Below are 18,770 nucleotides of genomic sequence, written 5' to 3' on the forward strand. Positions count from 1 at the left end.
ATATATATATATACACATACACACACACATATATATGTGCTTGCTGGACTTCTGGAACGCCGCCGACAGCTACACGAGTGGGAGTTGGGTTCTAAAATAATGGGTAAGTTCATGATTGTACTGTAAATATTGTCCGAGGACGGGGGCAACCCCCGAAACGTCACTACTGCATTAAAAGGTTATTATTTAAGACCCGGTGAGTGCTTTCTGTTTTTTGGATGTATATATGTACTTTGAACTGCACCCCGGGCAAGTTACAAGGAATGTGAAAACTGAGTGCTATACTATTTTGGATAAATATAAATATATATATATATATATATATATATATATATATATATATATATATAATATCCTAGCCCCGAGTATGCTTAGGAAATCAAGCACGAGTGGGAGCAGCTGGCTTCTAGTAAAAGGACACTTTAAATGCCACTTTATGGCTTGTATAGCGTGTAGTCATACAAATGTGACTAATCGCTTTCAGTCTAAAGTCACTCAAAGAGTTTTTCTTCTATCTAACTGTACAAACTGTAGAACCACGTATGTCATATATGTAGCAGAGTGCACAGAGTGCAACAAACAGTATGTGGGTTGTACGACCCGCGAAGTGAGATTCAGGATCAGAGAGCACCTAAATAACATTGAAAAGGATATAGATGTCTCTGATCTGGTTCATCACTTCATTACGGTTCACAATAAAGCAGTGAAAACATTTAAATGGCAAGTGATAGAACAGATAAGAAATACTCCACGTGGGGGAGACAGAACTGCCAAACTTTTACACAGGGAGGCATTCTGGATCTTCACCCTGCGGACAAGACGTCCGCAGGGTTTCAATGCTACAGGAGACATAATTAATCATTGGCAATTCTGAATGAGAGTGCCACAAAGTCACTTTTCCTAATTTTTATCTAGACTTAATAGGGTTTGTCCATAGGTCTAAGTAAATAACACTCCACATAATACAGATTCCTATCCTTTTAATACATCATAGTTTAAGGTTTCCTTAGCAACACATAGTAGTGCGTGAACACTAGGATATAGAGTACAAGATTGCCCAATATGATACCAAAGGTTGATCCCATGAGGATTTAAATTGGGCTACATACAGAATTATTAGTGTCTTTTAAGGATGATTATTTTCCCATGTTTAAACTAATGATGTTAATATTGTGACAGAAGGGAACAAAATGCATTTATTTTGATGTGTTTATATTTTCTATTGCTTGAGATAGACATCATTTAACATTAATTTTGTTCTCCTTAGCTTAATAGTAATGAACCCAATTAGCATTTTAGTATTCAAAGGATGTGTTACTTTAACCAATGGACAGCTTGTAAATACATAGCTTAACTAAGTCACTCATGTTCTTTTGGTGTATGCACTTTTGACATGTCCGCAATAGTTTATATTCCCAGACACAGCTGATGACCCTTGTTAGTAATTTATGGGCTATTTAAGGGTTAAGGCCGGATGTAGCCGCATGGTCTATGATTAAGGCATTTTTCAAGCCGAAACGCGTAAGACCGGCTACGGCTTAATCTGGAGGACTCAAGATTTTATGTGGATGTGGTGTGTTTTTTTTGTACCTGGAGTTGCATTAAAGAAGTTGTTGGTTTCAAGACGGCTCGCTGGACTGTTTCTTTTCTATGCCATATATATATATATATATATATATATATGGGATTGGTCTGAATCACTGTCCTAACCCTAGCTAAGCTTAAAAGATGTGTAATGTGGCGATGCTATGGCATAAAGGGAAGTCTGCCTTAAAAAGCAGGCTAAAAGTAAAAAAGTGAGTCGTGAACATCATTTGCATATCTCACCCAGAATCCTTTGCTGCATTGGAAACAATGTAATCAGAGCGTTTCTGTGGGAAAAGTCTTCTGACTTGTCTAGATTTGTAAATAGTTTACACAATGAGTTATTATATATATATATATATATATATATATATATATACACATATATATATATATATATATATATACATACAAAAATAAACAAATAGAGTCCAGCACTATTGAGCTTTTTTACCTGGCTGTGTGCTCGTTACAATGGGCTATCAGCAAAAACCCAAACAGATACAGTCCATATGTAGAAAGTAACAGCACCACTGCATCAATATTCTTAAAGGTGAATTATTTCTTTATTGGTGATATCACAACCATTAAAACGACGTTTCGGACCTACATGGTCCTTAATCATGCATACGGGGAGAGTCCACAGCTGCATTCATTACTTTTGGGAAGTACAGAACCTGGCCACCAGGAGGAGGCAAAGACACCCCAGCCAAAGGCTTAAATACCTCCCCCACTTCCCTCATCCCCCAGTAATTCAGCCAAGGGAACAAGGAACAGTAGGAGAAATATCAGGGTGAAAAAGGTGCCAGAACGACGAATAAAGAATTTAAGGCTGCCCACAGAAAAAATACGGGCGGGGAGCTGTGGACTCTCCCCGTACAGAAGAAAAGAAATTATCTGGTAAGAATAATTAAAGTTTTTCTTCTTAAAACGGGGAGAGTCCACAGCTGCATTCATTACTTTTGGGAAATCAATACCCAAGCTAGAGAGGACACTGAATGCAAACTGACAGGAACAAAAGGAGGCCCCTTCTGAGGGCACCACAGCCTGCCATGATCCAGACTCCCGACAAAAAAACTACTTTAACAGAAGCAACAAAAATGTGAAGATGACCAAGTAATAGCCCAACAATTAGAGCCATAAGGATCCCTAATAGAGACCACTCATAACACTGGACTAACCTAAGCACAAAAGCCTCTGAGGAGACAAGAGCCCCACTATCTAGAAGCACACAAAAAATAAACCCTCTCCATGATCAACAGCAAGCGAAACGACAAACTCCCCAAACCACATTCTCCTTAACGAAGAAGAAAGGAAGAATCATATAAGGAAGTCCAAAAGGACTTCCAGAAACAATCTCTGAAACTCAAGTGTGCAAAGAAGACCAAGTCGCAGCCTTACAGATCTGTTCTACGGAGGCCTCATTCTTGACGGCCCAAGAAGACACCGCCCTAGTGGAATGAGCTGTTATTCTCTCAGGAGGCTGCTGTCAAGCAGACTCATATGCCAAACGAATAACACTTCTCAACCACAGAGAAAAAGAAGTGGCAGTAGCTTTCTGAGCCTTACGGTTTCCAGAAAAGCAAACAATGCAGAAAACTGACGAAAGTCCTTCGTAGCCTGCAGATAGAATTTAAGAGCCCGCACAACATCTAAGTTGTGCAACAAACGTTCTTTATGAGGAGGAGGATTAGGGCAAAGAGAAGGAACAACAATTTTCTGATTAATATTTCAGTCCAAAACAACCTTAGGAAGAAATCCAAACTTGGTACGGAGAACTGCCTTATCTTCAGACGGTCCTTGAAAACCCACCTATTCATAGAGGCTTACCATCTCTCATCCTAACCAAAATAAATCAAACTGCTTGACTCACTGTTGCAACAACAATCCATATAACAAGCTACCCAAAACCTTATGTCTCTGCACCCTCAACCTGTAGACTGTGAGCTCTCCAGAGCAAGGCCCTCCTTGTACTAGATTTGTTTAGTTTGTTATGTTTTGTATTTTATCACAAATCTATGTCATTGTATACCCCTATCATTGTACCCAGCGCTGCAGAATCTTGTGGCGGTATACAAATAAATGCTGATAATAATAGACAAAAAAAAAACAAAAAACCTGAGAAAAAATATTAAGTTAATTTACTTAGTGTGAATGATTTCATAGAATATATACTATACAGATAATTATGATACTATTCCCACCGTTTTTAATGTCACAAAATATATATATGTAACCAAAAACAGAATTTATGTTTACCTGATAAATTACTTTCTCCAACGGTGTGTCCGGTCCACGGCGTCATCCTTACTTGTGGGATATTCTCTTCCCCAACAGGAAATGGCAAAGAGCCCAGCAAAGCTGGTCACATGATCCCTCCTAGGCTCCGCCTACCCCAGTCATTCGACCGACGTTAAGGAGGAATATTTGCATAGGAGAAACCATATGGTACCGTGGTGACTGTAGTTAAAGAAAATAAATTATCAGACCTGATTAAAAAAACCAGGGCGGGCCGTGGACCGGACACACCGTTGGAGAAAGTAATTTATCAGGTAAACATAAATTCTGTTTTCTCCAACATAGGTGTGTCCGGTCCACGGCGTCATCCTTACTTGTGGGAACCAATACCAAAGCTTTAGGACACGGATGAAGGGAGGGAGCAAATCAGGTCACCTAAATGGAAGGCACCACGGCTTGCAAAACCTTTCTCCCAAAAATAGCCTCAGAAGAAGCAAAAGTATCAAACTTGTAAAATTTGGTAAAAGTGTGCAGTGAAGACCAAGTCGCTGCCCTACATATCTGATCAACAGAAGCCTCGTTCTTGAAGGCCCATGTGGAAGCCACAGCCCTAGTGGAATGAGCTGTGATTCTTTCGGGAGGCTGCCGTCCGGCAGTCTCGTAAGCCAATCTGATGATGCTTTTAATCCAAAAAGAGAGAGAGGTAGAAGTTGCTTTTTGACCTCTCCTTTTACCGGAATAAACAACAAACAAGGAAGATGTTTGTCTAAAATCCTTTGTAGCATCTAAATAGAATTTTAGAGCGCGAACAACATCCAAATTGTGCAACAAACGTTCCTTCTTTGAAACTGGTTTCGGACACAGAGAAGGTACGATAATCTCCTGGTTAATGTTTTTGTTAGAAACAACTTTTGGAAGAAAACCAGGTTTAGTACGTAAAACCACCTTATCTGCATGGAACACCAGATAAGGAGGAGAACACTGCAGAGCAGATAATTCTGAAACTCTTCTAGCAGAAGAAATTGCAACTAAAAACAAAACTTTCCAAGATAATAACTTAATATCAACGGAATGTAAGGGTTCAAACGGAACCCCCTGAAGAACTGAAAGAACTAAATTGAGACTCCAAGGAGGAGTCAAAGGTTTGTAAACAGGCTTAATTCTAACCAGAGCCTGAACAAAGGCTTGAACATCTGGCACAGCTGCCAGCTTTTTGTGAAGTAACACAGACAAGGCAGAAATCTGTCCCTTCAGGGAACTTGCAGATAATCCTTTTTCCAATCCTTCTTGAAGAAAGGATAGAATCTTAGGAATCTTAACCTTGTCCCAAGGGAATCCTTTAGATTCACACCAACAGATATATTTTTTCCAAATTTTGTGGTAAATCTTTCTAGTTACAGGCTTTCTGGCCTGAACAAGAGTATCGATAACAGAATCTGAGAACCCTCGCTTCGATAAGATCAAGCGTTCAATCTCCAAGCAGTCAGCTGGAGTGAAACCAGGTTCGGATGTTCGAACGGACCCTGAACAAGAAGGTCTCGTCTCAAAGGTAGCTTCCAAGGTGGAGCCGATGACATATTCACCAGATCTGCATACCAAGTCCTGCGTGGCCACGCAGGAGCTATCAAGATCACCGACGCCCTCTCCTGATTGATCCTGGCTACCAGCCTGGGGATGAGAGGAAACGGCGGAAACACATAAGCTAGTTTGAGGGTCCAAGGTGCTACTAGTGCATCCACTAGAGCCGCCTTGGGATCCCTGGATCTGGACCCGTAGCAAGGAACTTTGAAGTTCTGCCGAGAGGCCATCAGATCCATGTCTGGAATGCCCCACAGCTGAGTGACTTGGGCAAAGATTTCCGGATGGAGTTCCCACTCCCCCGGATGCAATGTCTGACGACTCAGAAAATCCGCTTCCCAATTTTCCACTCCTGGGATGTGGATAGCAGACAGGTGGCAGGAGTGAGACTCCGCCCATAGAATGATTTTGGTCACTTCTTCCATCGCTAGGGAACTCCTTGTTCCCCCCTGATGGTTGATGTACGCAACAGTTGTCATGTTGTCTGATTGAAACCGTATGAACTTGGCCCTCGCTAGCTGAGGCCAAGCCTTGAGAGCATTGAATATCGCTCTCAGTTCCAGAATATTTATCGGTAGAAGAGATTCTTCCCGAGACCAAAGACCCTGAGCTTTCAGGGATCCCCAGACCGCGCCCCAGCCCATCAGACTGGCGTCGGTCGTGACAATGACCCACTCTGGTCTGCGGAATGTCATCCCTAGTGACAGGTTGTCCAGGGACAGCCACCAACGGAGTGAGTCTCTGGTCCTCTGATTTACTTGTATCTTCGGAGACAAGTCTGTATAATCCCCATTCCACTGACTGAGCAAGCACAGTTGTAATGGTCTTAGATGAATGCGCGCAAAAGGAACTATGTCCATTGCCGCTACCATCAACCCGATCACTTCCATGCACTGAGCTATGGAAGGAAGAGGAACGGAATGAAGTATCCGACAAGAGTCTAGAAGTTTTGTTTTTCTGGCCTCTGTCAGAAATATCCTCATTTCTAAGGAGTCTATTATTGTTCCCAAGAAGGGAACCCTTGTTGACGGAGATAGAGAACTCTTTTCCACGTTCACTTTCCATCCGTGAGATCTGAGAAAGGCCAGGACAATGTCCGTGTGAGCCTTTGCTTGAGGAAGGGACGACGCTTGAATCAGAATGTCGTCCAAGTAAGGTACTACAGCAATGCCCCTTGGTCTTAGCACAGCTAGAAGGGACCCTAGTACCTTTGTGAAAATCCTTGGAGCAGTGGCTAATCCGAAAGGAAGCGCCACGAACTGGTAATGCTTGTCCAGGAATGCGAACCTTAGGAACCGATGATGTTCCTTGTGGATAGGAATATGTAGATACGCATCCTTTAAATCCACCGTGGTCATGAATTGACCTTCCTGGATGGAAGGAAGAATAGTTCGAATGGTTTCCATCTTGAACGATGGAACCTTGAGAAACTTGTTTAAGATCTTGAGATCTAAGATTGGTCTGAACGTTCCCTCTTTTTTGGGAACTATGAACAGATTGGAGTAGAACCCCATCCCTTGTTCTCTTAATGGAACAGGATGAATCACTCCCATTTTTAACAGGTCTTCTACACAATGTAAGAATGCCTGTCTTTTTATGTGGTCTGAAGACAACTGAGACCTGTGGAACCTCCCCCTTGGGGGAAGCCCCTTGAATTCCAGAAGATAACCTTGGGAGACTATTTCTAGCGCCCAAGGATCCAGAACATCTCTTGCCCAAGCCTGAGCGAAGAGAGAGAGTCTGCCCCCCACCAGATCCGGTCCCGGATCGGGGGCCAACATTTCATGCTGTCTTGGTAGCAGTGGCAGGTTTCTTGGCCTGCTTTCCCTTGTTCCAGCCTTGCATTGGTCTCCAAGCTGGCTTGGCTTGAGAAGTATTACCCTCTTGCTTAGAGGACGTAGCACTTTGGGCTGGTCCGTTTCTACGAAAGGGACGAAAATTAGGTTTATTTTTTGCCTTGAAAGGCCGATCCTGAGGAAGGGCGTGGCCCTTACCCCCAGTGATATCAGAGATAATCTCTTTCAAGTCAGGGCCAAACAGCGTTTTCCCCTTGAAAGGAATGTTAAGTAGCTTGTTCTTGGAAGACGCATCAGCCGACCAAGATTTCAACCAAAGCGCTCTGCGCGCCACAATAGCAAACCCAGAATTCTTAGCCGCTAACCTAGCCAATTGCAAAGTGGCGTCTAGGGTAAAAGAATTAGCCAATTTGAGAGCATTGATTCTGTCCATAATCTCCTCATAAGGAGGAGAATCACTATCGACCGCCTTTATCAGCTCATCGAACCAGAAACATGCGGCTGTAGCGACAGGGACAATGCATGAAATTGGTTGTAGAAGGTAACCCTGCTGAACAAACATCTTTTTAAGCAAACCTTCTAATTTTTTATCCATAGGATCTTTGAAAGCACAACTATCCTCTATGGGTATAGTGGTGCGTTTGTTTAAAGTGGAAACCGCTCCCTCGACCTTGGGGACTGTCTGCCATAAGTCCTTTCTGGGGTCGACCATAGGAAACAATTTTTTAAATATGGGGGGAGGGACGAAAGGAATACCGGGCCTTTCCCATTCTTTATTAACAATGTCCGCCACCCGCTTGGGTATAGGAAAAGCTTCTGGGAGCCCCGGCACCTCTAGGAACTTGTCCATTTTACATAGTTTCTCTGGGATGACCAACTTGTCACAATCATCCAGAGTGGATAATACCTCCTTAAGCAGAATGCGGAGATGTTCCAACTTAAATTTAAATGTAATCACATCAGGTTCAGCTTGTTGAGAAATGTTCCCTGAATCAGTAATTTCTCCCTCAGACAAAACCTCCCTGGCCCCATCAGACTGGGTTAGGGGCCCTTCAGAAACATTATTATCAGCGTCGTCATGCTCTTCAGTATCTAAAACAGAGCAGTCGCGCTTACGCTGATAAGTGTTCATTTTGGCTAAAATGTTTTTGACAGAATTATCCATTACAGCCGTTAATTGTTGCATAGTAAGGAGTATTGGCGCGCTAGATGTACTAGGGGCCTCCTGAGTGGGCAAGACTCGTGTAGACGAAGGAGGGAATGATGCAGTACCATGCTTACTCCCCTCACTTGAGGAATCATCTTGGGCATCATTGTCATTGTCACATAAATCACATTTATTTAAATGAATAGGAATTCTGGCTTCCCCACATTCAGAACACAGTCTATCTGGTAGTTCAGACATGTTAAACAGGCATAAACTTGATAACAAAGTACAAAAAACGTTTTAAAATAAAACCGTTACTGTCACTTTAAATTTTAAACTGAACACACTTTATTACTGCAATTGCGAAAAAACATGAAGGAATTGTTCAAAATTCACCAAATTTTCACCACAGTGTCTTAAAGCCTTAAAAGTATTGCACACCAAATTTGGAAGCTTTAACCCTTAAAATAACGGAACCGGAGCCGTTTTGAACTTTAACCCCTTTACAGTCCCTGGTATCTGCTTTGCTGAGACCCAACCAAGCCCAAAGGGGAATACGATACCAAATGACGCCTTCAGAAAGTCTTTTCTAAGTATCAGAGCTCCTCTCACATGCGACTGCATGCCATGCCTCTCAAAAACAAGTGCGCAACACCGGCGCGAAAATGAGGCTCTGCCTATGCTTTGGGAAAGCCCCTAAAGAATAAGGTGTCTAAAACAGTGCCTGCCGATATTATTATATCAAAATACCCAAATAAAATGATTCCTCAAGGCTAAATATGTGTTAATAATGAATCGATTTAGCCCAAAAAAAGTCTACAGTCTTAATAAGCCCTTGTGAAGCCCTTATTTACGATCGTAATAAACATGGCTTACCGGATCCCATAGGGAAAATGACAGCTTCCAGCATTACATCGTCTTGTTAGAATGTGTCATACCTCAAGCAGCAAGAGACTGCTCACTGTTCCCCCAACTGAAGTTAATTGCTCTCAACAGTCCTGTGTGGAACAGCCATGGATTTTAGTGACGGTTGCTAAAATCATTTTCCTCATACAAACAGAAATCTTCATCTCTTTTCTGTTTCTGAGTAAATAGTACATACCAGCACTATTTCAAAATAACAAACTCTTGATTGAATAATAAAAACTACAGTTAAACACTAAAAAACTCTAAGCCATCTCCGTGGAGATGTTGCCTGTACAACGGCAAAGAGAATGACTGGGGTAGGCGGAGCCTAGGAGGGATCATGTGACCAGCTTTGCTGGGCTCTTTGCCATTTCCTGTTGGGGAAGAGAATATCCCACAAGTAAGGATGACGCCGTGGACCGGACACACCTATGTTGGAGAAATAACTCTTACCTTTGGTTTTGCCTCTTTTGAATCCTTAGGTGTTAAATTTGATGGCCTCCCAGTAGTTCCCAGCGGGCGCTTGGGAGTGGTCGTTTGAGCCGGAGCTGGGCTGGCAGTTTTTTTGACTTGGGTAGGTGTAGAGGAGATTGTTTTTCTAGGGCTTGGTGCACTAAGGGTTTTGCCTTTAGCTGCTGTAGCCTTGATAGCTGGTGTAGAAGCCTTTAAATTGACCACAATTACATAAGTAAATATAAAGAGAAAAAGGAAAAAATTAAAAGCAGGTAGAATTGTGAAAATGAAAAAAAAAAGAAAGAAAAAAAAAAGTGCATAATAAAGCGGGTTTCAAAAATGTATGAAAATATTGCATTGTGAAAAAATGTGTACATTTTAACTCACCCATTAAAAACAATTTATACAATAGAAAATGATTATCTAGTAATATACATACATACAGACCTCAAGAGGCATTTTGAAATTAAATTTTAAATTTGACACTAAAGCACCGGCTGAAATACAATGTGTTGCTTAACTGGAGAATAATGCAATTTAAAAAAGTTTTATAATATATTGCAGCAGTTCAAAACACTCTTTTCCTATAAATAAAGAATCATAAGTATGTGTGATGTCACTATGAATATGAATCAAGTTTATTCGTATGTAGATGTAGATATATATATATCATTTTAAAAATATATATATAAGCGCTCCACTAAAAATTAAAAAGGATATACTAGCTGATATTCTTGGGTTCACAGCTGTAGATTACGGTTGCTGCCATATGTCTGTCACGGCTCTGGTAACCGGGTAAAAACTATATAAAACAAAGAGAAGAAAAGGCGCAACACCTCTAAGTGCAATATGTAAGTACAATGACACACTTTATTGACAGGTTAACAGTTAAAAACTCATAAAGATAACCTCAACGAAAATGAGGTATGGCACAGGCACTGGAGAACCATTCAGGTCTCACAAACGATATCCCTTAGTTGTTATGGTCTGCCGTACAGAGATTTTTTCAGGCGTCCTGAAGTCTCACTTGCAAAACAAATGGGCTTCCTGTTGCTGGGATAACCGTAAAAACCTCCAAATATTAGGGGTATACAGTCCTTGGATATAGTCTGGTTCGATAGTCACGCCACTTTAAATCAGCTGTATGCAAGCATTAAAGCCAGCAGCTCGCATCAGCTGTTTGCGGTAGCGTGTGTGGTGGGCGCCACGCACGCTACCGCAAACAGCTGATGCGAGCTGCCGGCGACTTCTCCTCTCCAATGCCTCTGTTGCGGCAGGATGTAGAAATGCTTGCATACAGCTGATTTAAAGTGGCGTGACTATAGAACCAGACTATATCCAAGGACTGTATACCCCTAATATTTGGAGGTTTTTACGGTTATCCCAGCAACAGGAAGCCCATTTGTTTTGCAAGTGAGACTTCAGGACGACTGAAAAAATCTCTCTCTGTACGGCAGACAATAACAACTAAGGGATATCGTTTGTGAGACCTGGATGGTTCTCCAGTGCCTGTATCATACCTCATTTTCATTGAGGTTATCTTTGTGAGTTTTTAACTGTTAACCTGTCAATAAAGTGTGTGATTGTACTTACATATTGCACTTAGAGGTGTTGCGCTTTTTATTCTCTTTGTGATATATATATATATATATATATATATATATGTATATGTGTATATATATATATATATATATATATATATATATATATATATATATATATATATATATATATATATATATATATACACACACACACACATCCCAAAGCAGAACATGCTGTGATCTGAGATGTCATCGCAGAAAATACACCATATCTGCAGAAAGAACAGGACACATGCAGGAACTGTTACTGCTTTTGCTTTGCAGCGCTACCCCACATCAGGCTGTTTTCTTCAAACAGTGCTGTGCTCTGGCTGCACTGTGTAAATTTTCCTTAACCCAGTGCAGCCAGAGCGATTGGAAGAGAACAGTCAAATACGGAACAGCATTGCAAAGTGGCAGCACACTGATTGATGACTGGTTCTCAGGGATCCCCTAAGGCCTTTCCTGGTTGACTCCTGAATGTAGGAAGTTCTTGTGAACAATGCACATTTTAATTACTAAACAAATTTATTCAAGAGACTTTTTAAAAGCGTAACAATCATTTTTTTTTCTCTGCAGTTTGCAATGCTATTTTTGCATGCTAGTAGGGATAATAGCAAAGGCATTCATAGTCTCTCCTACCTCTAGCCCCATATTATAAATTGTATCCAACTCTTCTGCATTATATTTATGTATTATATTTAAAATATTTTTGCACAATAATGGGATCATATTCAGGACTGGCGAGAATACAAAATTCTGTGTTCTTTGGAGCAGGTTAAAAAAAAAAAAATTCCAAGAGGAATGGCCATGATGGGGATTCAACCACAGAAAAGGAAAGGGGATTCTAATATGACATTGAAGTCTTTCAGAATGTTTAACAAAATAGCTAATATCCCACTCTAAATTTAAACCATTAGGTACTCTGGTTTTCAGTTTATAAATTCAGAAGAGCTCTTTTCTATCCAATATCTTCTATTTATTGCCTCCCCTAGATGGTACTTTGGCAATGTCTATTGCCTGAATTGAGAAGTTGCCCACAGTAAAAGGTCTAAAGTGAAAAGTGTCTGTAAGAATTAATGTCCCCAGCTATGATTTACCCCATGAAAGGTGTACCTGGTAATAGCTTGTGAGCTATGTGAGTGCATATAGTTGCATAATTAATTCGAGCTGTACTTCACAGCAGAGGATTTAAGTGTGAAGTATATTGACGCACCAACAGGAGGCGGCTAAAGAACCAGTCCCCATGACACCTGTGGCAGGCTTGTGACCAACTCCTCACTGGGAGTGATTGTGTTACTGACCACTACTCCAATCTTCCCTCTCTCTCTCTCTCTCTCTCTCTCTCTCAGAAGTAGGTCTCTGAGGGGGGAAATGGGCCTCAAATCAGTCTGAGGACCTCTCTCAACAAAAAATCTGGAGCACCTCAATTCTTAACCTTCCTCCTGGGAGGCAAAGTCTTGCATATCAGGTAGTTGGGAGGGATTATGTACTTAGAGTTTTGGGAATTTTCGCCTACTCCTAGTGGCCAGGAGTTGAATCCCCGGAGTCAACACTTTATGAAAAATGTTGTCAAGTTTACAAAAACATAATTTATGCTTACCAGATTTTTCCTTCCGGATAGGGAGAGTCCATGGTTTCATTCCTTACTGTTGGGAAATACAACACCTGGCCACCAGGAGGCAAAGACACCCCAGTCAAAGGCTTGAATATCTCTCCCACTTCCTCATTATCCAAGTCATTCTGCCGAGGGAACAAGGAAAAGTAGGAGAAACATTAGGGCATAAATGGTGCCAGAAGAATAAAATAAATAATAGGGGACTGCCCATAGACAAGAAAAAAAACAGGTGAGGGCAGTGGTCTTTCCCTATCCGGAAGTAAAGGAAATTATCTGATAAGCATAAATTATGTTTTCCTTATTAAGATAGGGAGAGTCCACGGCTTTATTCCTTACTGTTGGAAAAACTATACCCATGCTCCAGGGGACACAATAAATAACGGGAGGGAACAAAAAGGAAGAGGCGGACCCTATTCTGAGGGCACCACAGCCTGCAAAACTTTTCTCCCGAAAATATCAAACTTGTAAAATTTTGAAAAAGTATGCAAGGAGGACCTGGTAGCCGCCTTACAAATCTGATCCATAGAGGCCTCGTTCTTAAAGGCCCAAGAGGAAGCCACTGCTCTAGTGGAATGAGGCGTAATCCTATCAGGACAACGATGTACCGCTGTCTCGTAAGCTAAGCGGATAACACTCCTTAACCAAAAAGATAGGGAAGTCTAAGTAGCATTCTGCCCCTTACGCTTCCCCGAATAGACAACAAAAAGGAAGATTTTCTAAACTCTTTAGTAGCCTGAAGATAGAACTTCAAGGCGCGAACCAGTGTTAATTTCGTCGACTAAAACTTGACTAAAATGAGCACAAAACTAAAGAAATTCTAATGACTAAAATACGACTAAAACTAAAATAGCATTTTAGTCAAAAGACTATGACTAAAACTAAATTAAAATGGCATTTTAGTCAAAAGACTGACTAAAACTAAATCAAAATTTGCTGTCAAAATTAACAGTTTCTTAATCTGTGTCTATACTGCATGTTTAAACCTTAATACAATTAATAATAATAGGTGTTATGTTTACTCCTGGAGTATATAATGAGTTTGGAAATTATAGAGAAATGCTTAAATAATACATTACACTTTAACTAAACCCCTTAGATTTTAGTCAACTAAAATCTACTGGAGATTTAGTCGACTAATATCAACTGAAGAGTTAGTCGACTAAAACTAGACTAAAACTAAAACAATTCAGATGACTAAAATACGACTAAAACTAAAATGGCATTTTAGTCAAAAGACTAAAACTAAGACTAAATTGAAATTTGCCGTCAAAATTAACACTGGCGCGAACCTCATCCAAATTGTGAAGTAAGCGTTCCTTCGATAAAGGATTAGGACACAAGGAAGGAACCACAATCTCCTGATTGATGTTGCGATCTGACACAACCTTAGGAAGAAAACCTAATTTAGTACGTAAAACTGTCTTATCTGCATGAAAAATCAGATAAGGGGGCTCACATTGCAAAGCAGAGATGTCAGAAACTCTGCGCGCAGAAGTAATAGCCAATAAAAAGAGAACCTTCCAAGATAATTTAATGTCAACGGAATGCAGAGGCCCAAACGGAACCTGTTGCAAAACCCAAAGAACAAGATTTAGGCTCCAAGGAGGAGCCCCAGATCTAAATACAGGTCTGATCCTAATCAGAGCCTTTATTAAGGACTGCATGTCTGAAAGCTCAGCCAGTCTCTTGTGCAAAAAAGCCTGACAGGGCCAAAATCTGTCCCCTCAGGAAACTAGCAGAAAGGCTCTTCTCCAGCCCATCCTGGAGAAAAGATAAGATCCTGGCAACCTTAACTCTGTGCCAGGAAAAACCACACGCTTCACACCAGAATAAGTAGGTCCTCCACACCTTGTGGTAGATACGCCGAGTAACTGGTTTACAAGCTTGAATAAGAGGAACAATGGCACTCTCAGAGAAACCTCTCTTGGCGAAGACGAAGCGTTCAATCTCCACACAGTCAGCCTCAGAGAATCTAGATTTTGATGCACAAATGGACCTTGCATTAGAAGGTCTCTGCGACAAGGTAACTTCCACAGAGGAGATGAGGACAACCCCACTACATCCATGAACCACATCCTTCGCGGCCACAATGGAGCAATCAGGATTACCGATACCCCGCTCCTGCTTTATGCAGGCCTCTACTCAAGGAAGAAGCGGTAATGGAGGAAAAATATGAGTTTGAACCTCGACCCGAACCTTGGATAGCTTGGTATTGAGACGGGAAGCCATGAGATCTATCTCCAGCATCCCCCACTTGCTGCATATCTCTGCAAACACCTCGGGATGGAGAGATCATTCCACTGGATGGAAGGATTGCCTGCTGAGAAAATTCGCCTCCCAGTTGTCCACATACGGAATGTGGATCGTTAACAGCGAACTGCTGTGGGACTCCCCCCACTCCAGAATCTGATGGTTGATGTAAGCCACCAAGGTTATATTGTCTGATTGGAATCTGATAAACTGGCCAAGCCTTCAAGGCCTTGAAGATTGCCTGCAGTTCCAAAATATTGATCGGAAGGGAGGACTCCTCCTGAGTCCACAACCCCTGTGCCTTCCTGGTACCCCAAACAGCTCTCCATCCAGATAGGCTTGTGTCCGTAGTCACAATCAACCAGGATGGTCTTAAGAAGCATGTCCCTCGGGATAGGTGATCTGGACAGAGCACCCAAGAGAGCGATTCTCTTGACCGCCTGTCTAATACAGTCTGTTGAGACAGATCTGAATGATCGCCGTTCCACTGCACAGTTTTAAAGGTCTGAAATGGAACCTGGCAAATGGAATGCTGTCCATGCGGGACACCATGAGACCAATCACCTCCATACACTGAGCCACAGAACGACTCAAGGAGGTCCGGAGGGCAAGACATGCCAAAGTTAGCATGCAACGTCTCTGGTCTGTTAGAAATATCCTCATGGATATGGAGTCTATTATAGAAGCCAGGAATTCCCCGCCCTGGTACTTGGTATAAGAGAACTCTTTTCAAAAGTTTATCTTCCATCCATGTGATCGAAGAAGACTGAGAAGGGACTCCGAGAATACTTCCGCAAGATGAAATGATGGTGCTTGCACCAGAATATCGTCCAAGTATGGGGCTACTGCAATACCCTAAGTTCTGGCAACGGCTAGAAGAGCCCCCAGAACGTTTGTAAAGATTGTTGGAGCAGTAGCTAGGCCAAACGGAAGGGCAATGAACTGGAAGTGCTGGTCCAGGAACGCAAATCTCAGGAACTGAAAGTGTTCCTTGTGGATTGGAACATGAAGGTAAGCATCCTTCAGATCTATAGTGGTCATTAACTGGCCTTCCGGAATTAAAGGAAGGATGGACCTTATCGTCTCCATCTTGAAGGAAGGGACACTAAGAAATTTGTTTAAGCACTTTAGGTCCAGAATTAGGCGGAAAGTTCCCTCCTTCTTTGGGACAACGAAAAGGTTTGAATAAAACCCCAAACCTTTTTCTTCAATAGGCATCGGGACCACAACTCTTGAGGATACATCCCGAACGCACCCGAGAAAGGCATCTCTCTTTTCTGATCTAGTAGTCAGATTCGAGAGAAGGAATCTGCCCCTTGGTGGATAAAATTTGAAGCCTATCTTGTATCCCCTGAGATAACACCTCTAGGACCCACAGATCCTGTACGTCCTTGAACCAGCCTCTGAAAAAAGAGACAGTCTGCCCCCTACACGATCCGATCCCGGATCAGGGGCTGCCCCTTCATGCCGATTTGTTTTCAACGGGCTTCTTATTCTGCTTGGAATTATTCCAGGAATGAAACGGCTTCCAAGAACTCTTGGGATGCTCAGGCTTGGAGGAGGATTGTTGTCATTGGGATCTGTCGGAACAAAAAGTAGAAGATTGTCGTCCCTTAGACTTCTTGTTCTTATCTTGTGGTAGGAAGGCACCCTTGCCTCTGGTAACCGTAGAAATAATTGAGTCCAGGCCTGGACCAAACAAAATCTTTCCCTTTAAGTGAAGAGAAAGGAGTCTGGACTTAGAAGTCATATCCGCAGACCAAGACTTCAACCAGAGCGCCCGGCGGGCTAGGACCGCAAAGCCAGAGGCCAATGCATTTAGGCAAATAATTTGCATGTTCGCATCACAGATAAAAGAATTAGCAATTCTTAGAGCTTTAATTCTGTCTTGAATATCCGAGGGGAGACGCTACCTCAATGAGTTCTGACAAAGTCGCACAAGTAGGTAGCCGCTCCGGCAACCACAGCAACTGCCGGTTGAAACAAAAATCCTGTATGATGAAACATCTTTCTCAGAACGGTTTTCATTTTCTTATCCATCGGCTCTCTGAACGAAGAACTATCTTCAAGAAGTATAGTAGCACATTTAGCAAGCGCAGAGATAGCACCATCCATGTTAGGAATGGAGCCCCCACAAATCCAGTTGAGAGTCCGGGACAAACTTTGTAAAAGTAGACAAGGGGGGGAAAAGGAAGAACCAATTTTTTCCCATTCGTTCTTAATAATGTTCACCATCTTAACCGGCACAGGAAAAGTCAAAGGAACTTTCCTGTCTTCATAAACTATGTCTAATTTAGGTATTAAAAGTTCTTCAGGCAGTGCGGCCTCTGGAACCTCTAACATAGACAGAAACTCCTTTAAAAAAAATCAATTGCTCAATTTTAAATGTAAAGGACGGTTCCTCCGCAGCAGGAGGCTTAGACGCTAAGGACTCCGACCCAGAAAGTTCACCCTCTGAAGCTACAGAGGTTAACTCATAAGATAACTGGGACATAGTAGCTAAATCTGATAAATATTTAGATGACTCTGGGTCAGGAGAGCTGTGTTTAACCTTTCTCTTGCATTTGTTAGATTGAGGTAATGCAGACACCGTTGTTTGTAACTGTGCAGCAAAGTCCACAGAAGAAGGCCCCCTCCGGATGGAGGATTAGATGTGCTATGGGGAACTGCATGTGGAGTGGATAATGTAGCAAGGGTAGTAATCTCACGGGACGCCGAGTCCTGGGAGGTAGATGGCTCAGAGGGACTAAGAGCCTTAGCAGGCTTGTCTACCTTCTTAGACTATATAACAGTGTTAAGGCATGTGGAACATAATTGAGTGGGTGGGAAAACCACGGCCTCCTCACAATATAAACAGGTATGATTTAGTATAGAAGAAGGAGTACCTTCTAACATGTCAAAGTCCTCCATAGCTCAGGTTATACTCACAGGAGGACACAAATAAAAGAAAAACTGCACCTTTATACTCCCAATGGCTGGGGCACTCACCACCTCCTAGACCCAGACAGTTATACTCTCCTCAGGTTCAAGTCTCAGCCAGAATGGAGGAAATTAAAAGACCACACCGGTCACATAGAGTGCAAGACAGTACTTTCTCTGTTATTACAAGTACAGCAAGTAATAGGAGCTGTACAACACTTTAAAAAACGAAAGAGAAACTTAAAAGTGAAACCCGTTTGTTCAGCCAAAAACACCAGTCTATCAGCCCAGGAAAAAAATCACACAAAGCAGCATGTAAATAATTAAAACACTGAGTAATTAACCACAACTGTTCAATAAACCCCCTTCAGAGGATATTAACCCTGGATCCTATCAAGGTATAAAGGAGCCACACCGTGTCCCTGTTGTAGAATTTTATATGTAAAAATTTAAACAATCTTACTTCCAGGATCCATGCTGTGGAACAGAACACAGCCTCTCAAGTGTTACAGTCTTATAGCAGCGCTTCTGACATGGACTTGAATGAGAGAAGCAGGCATTGAAACTCGTCAACACTGATTGCTTACGAGTAGTCTGGATGGTTTCACAGAAAAACTTTCCCTGCATCTCCAGACTAACTTTCATCAATACTCTCACTGAGAGCTTGACATGACTACTTAAAACTCCAGTCCCATCTC

General features: G+C 41.9%; 1 protein-coding gene across 1 annotated transcript in view; it reads right to left on the minus strand.

The window, feature by feature from the left end:
- LOC128661387 (uncharacterized) overlaps nt 1–18,770 on the minus strand; it is a 509,641-nt gene that overhangs the window by 336,274 nt on the left and 154,597 nt on the right. Inside the window, exon 5 of the mRNA XM_053715646.1 lies at nt 9,703–9,912. Within this exon, the coding sequence (XP_053571621.1) occupies nt 9,703–9,912 (210 nt within the window). The remainder of the gene's footprint in view (nt 1–9,702; nt 9,913–18,770) is intronic.

The sequence above is a fragment of the Bombina bombina genome, chromosome 5 (assembly GCF_027579735.1).
Source record: "Bombina bombina isolate aBomBom1 chromosome 5, aBomBom1.pri, whole genome shotgun sequence".
In the NCBI taxonomy this organism is placed as follows: Eukaryota; Metazoa; Chordata; class Amphibia; order Anura; family Bombinatoridae; genus Bombina; species Bombina bombina.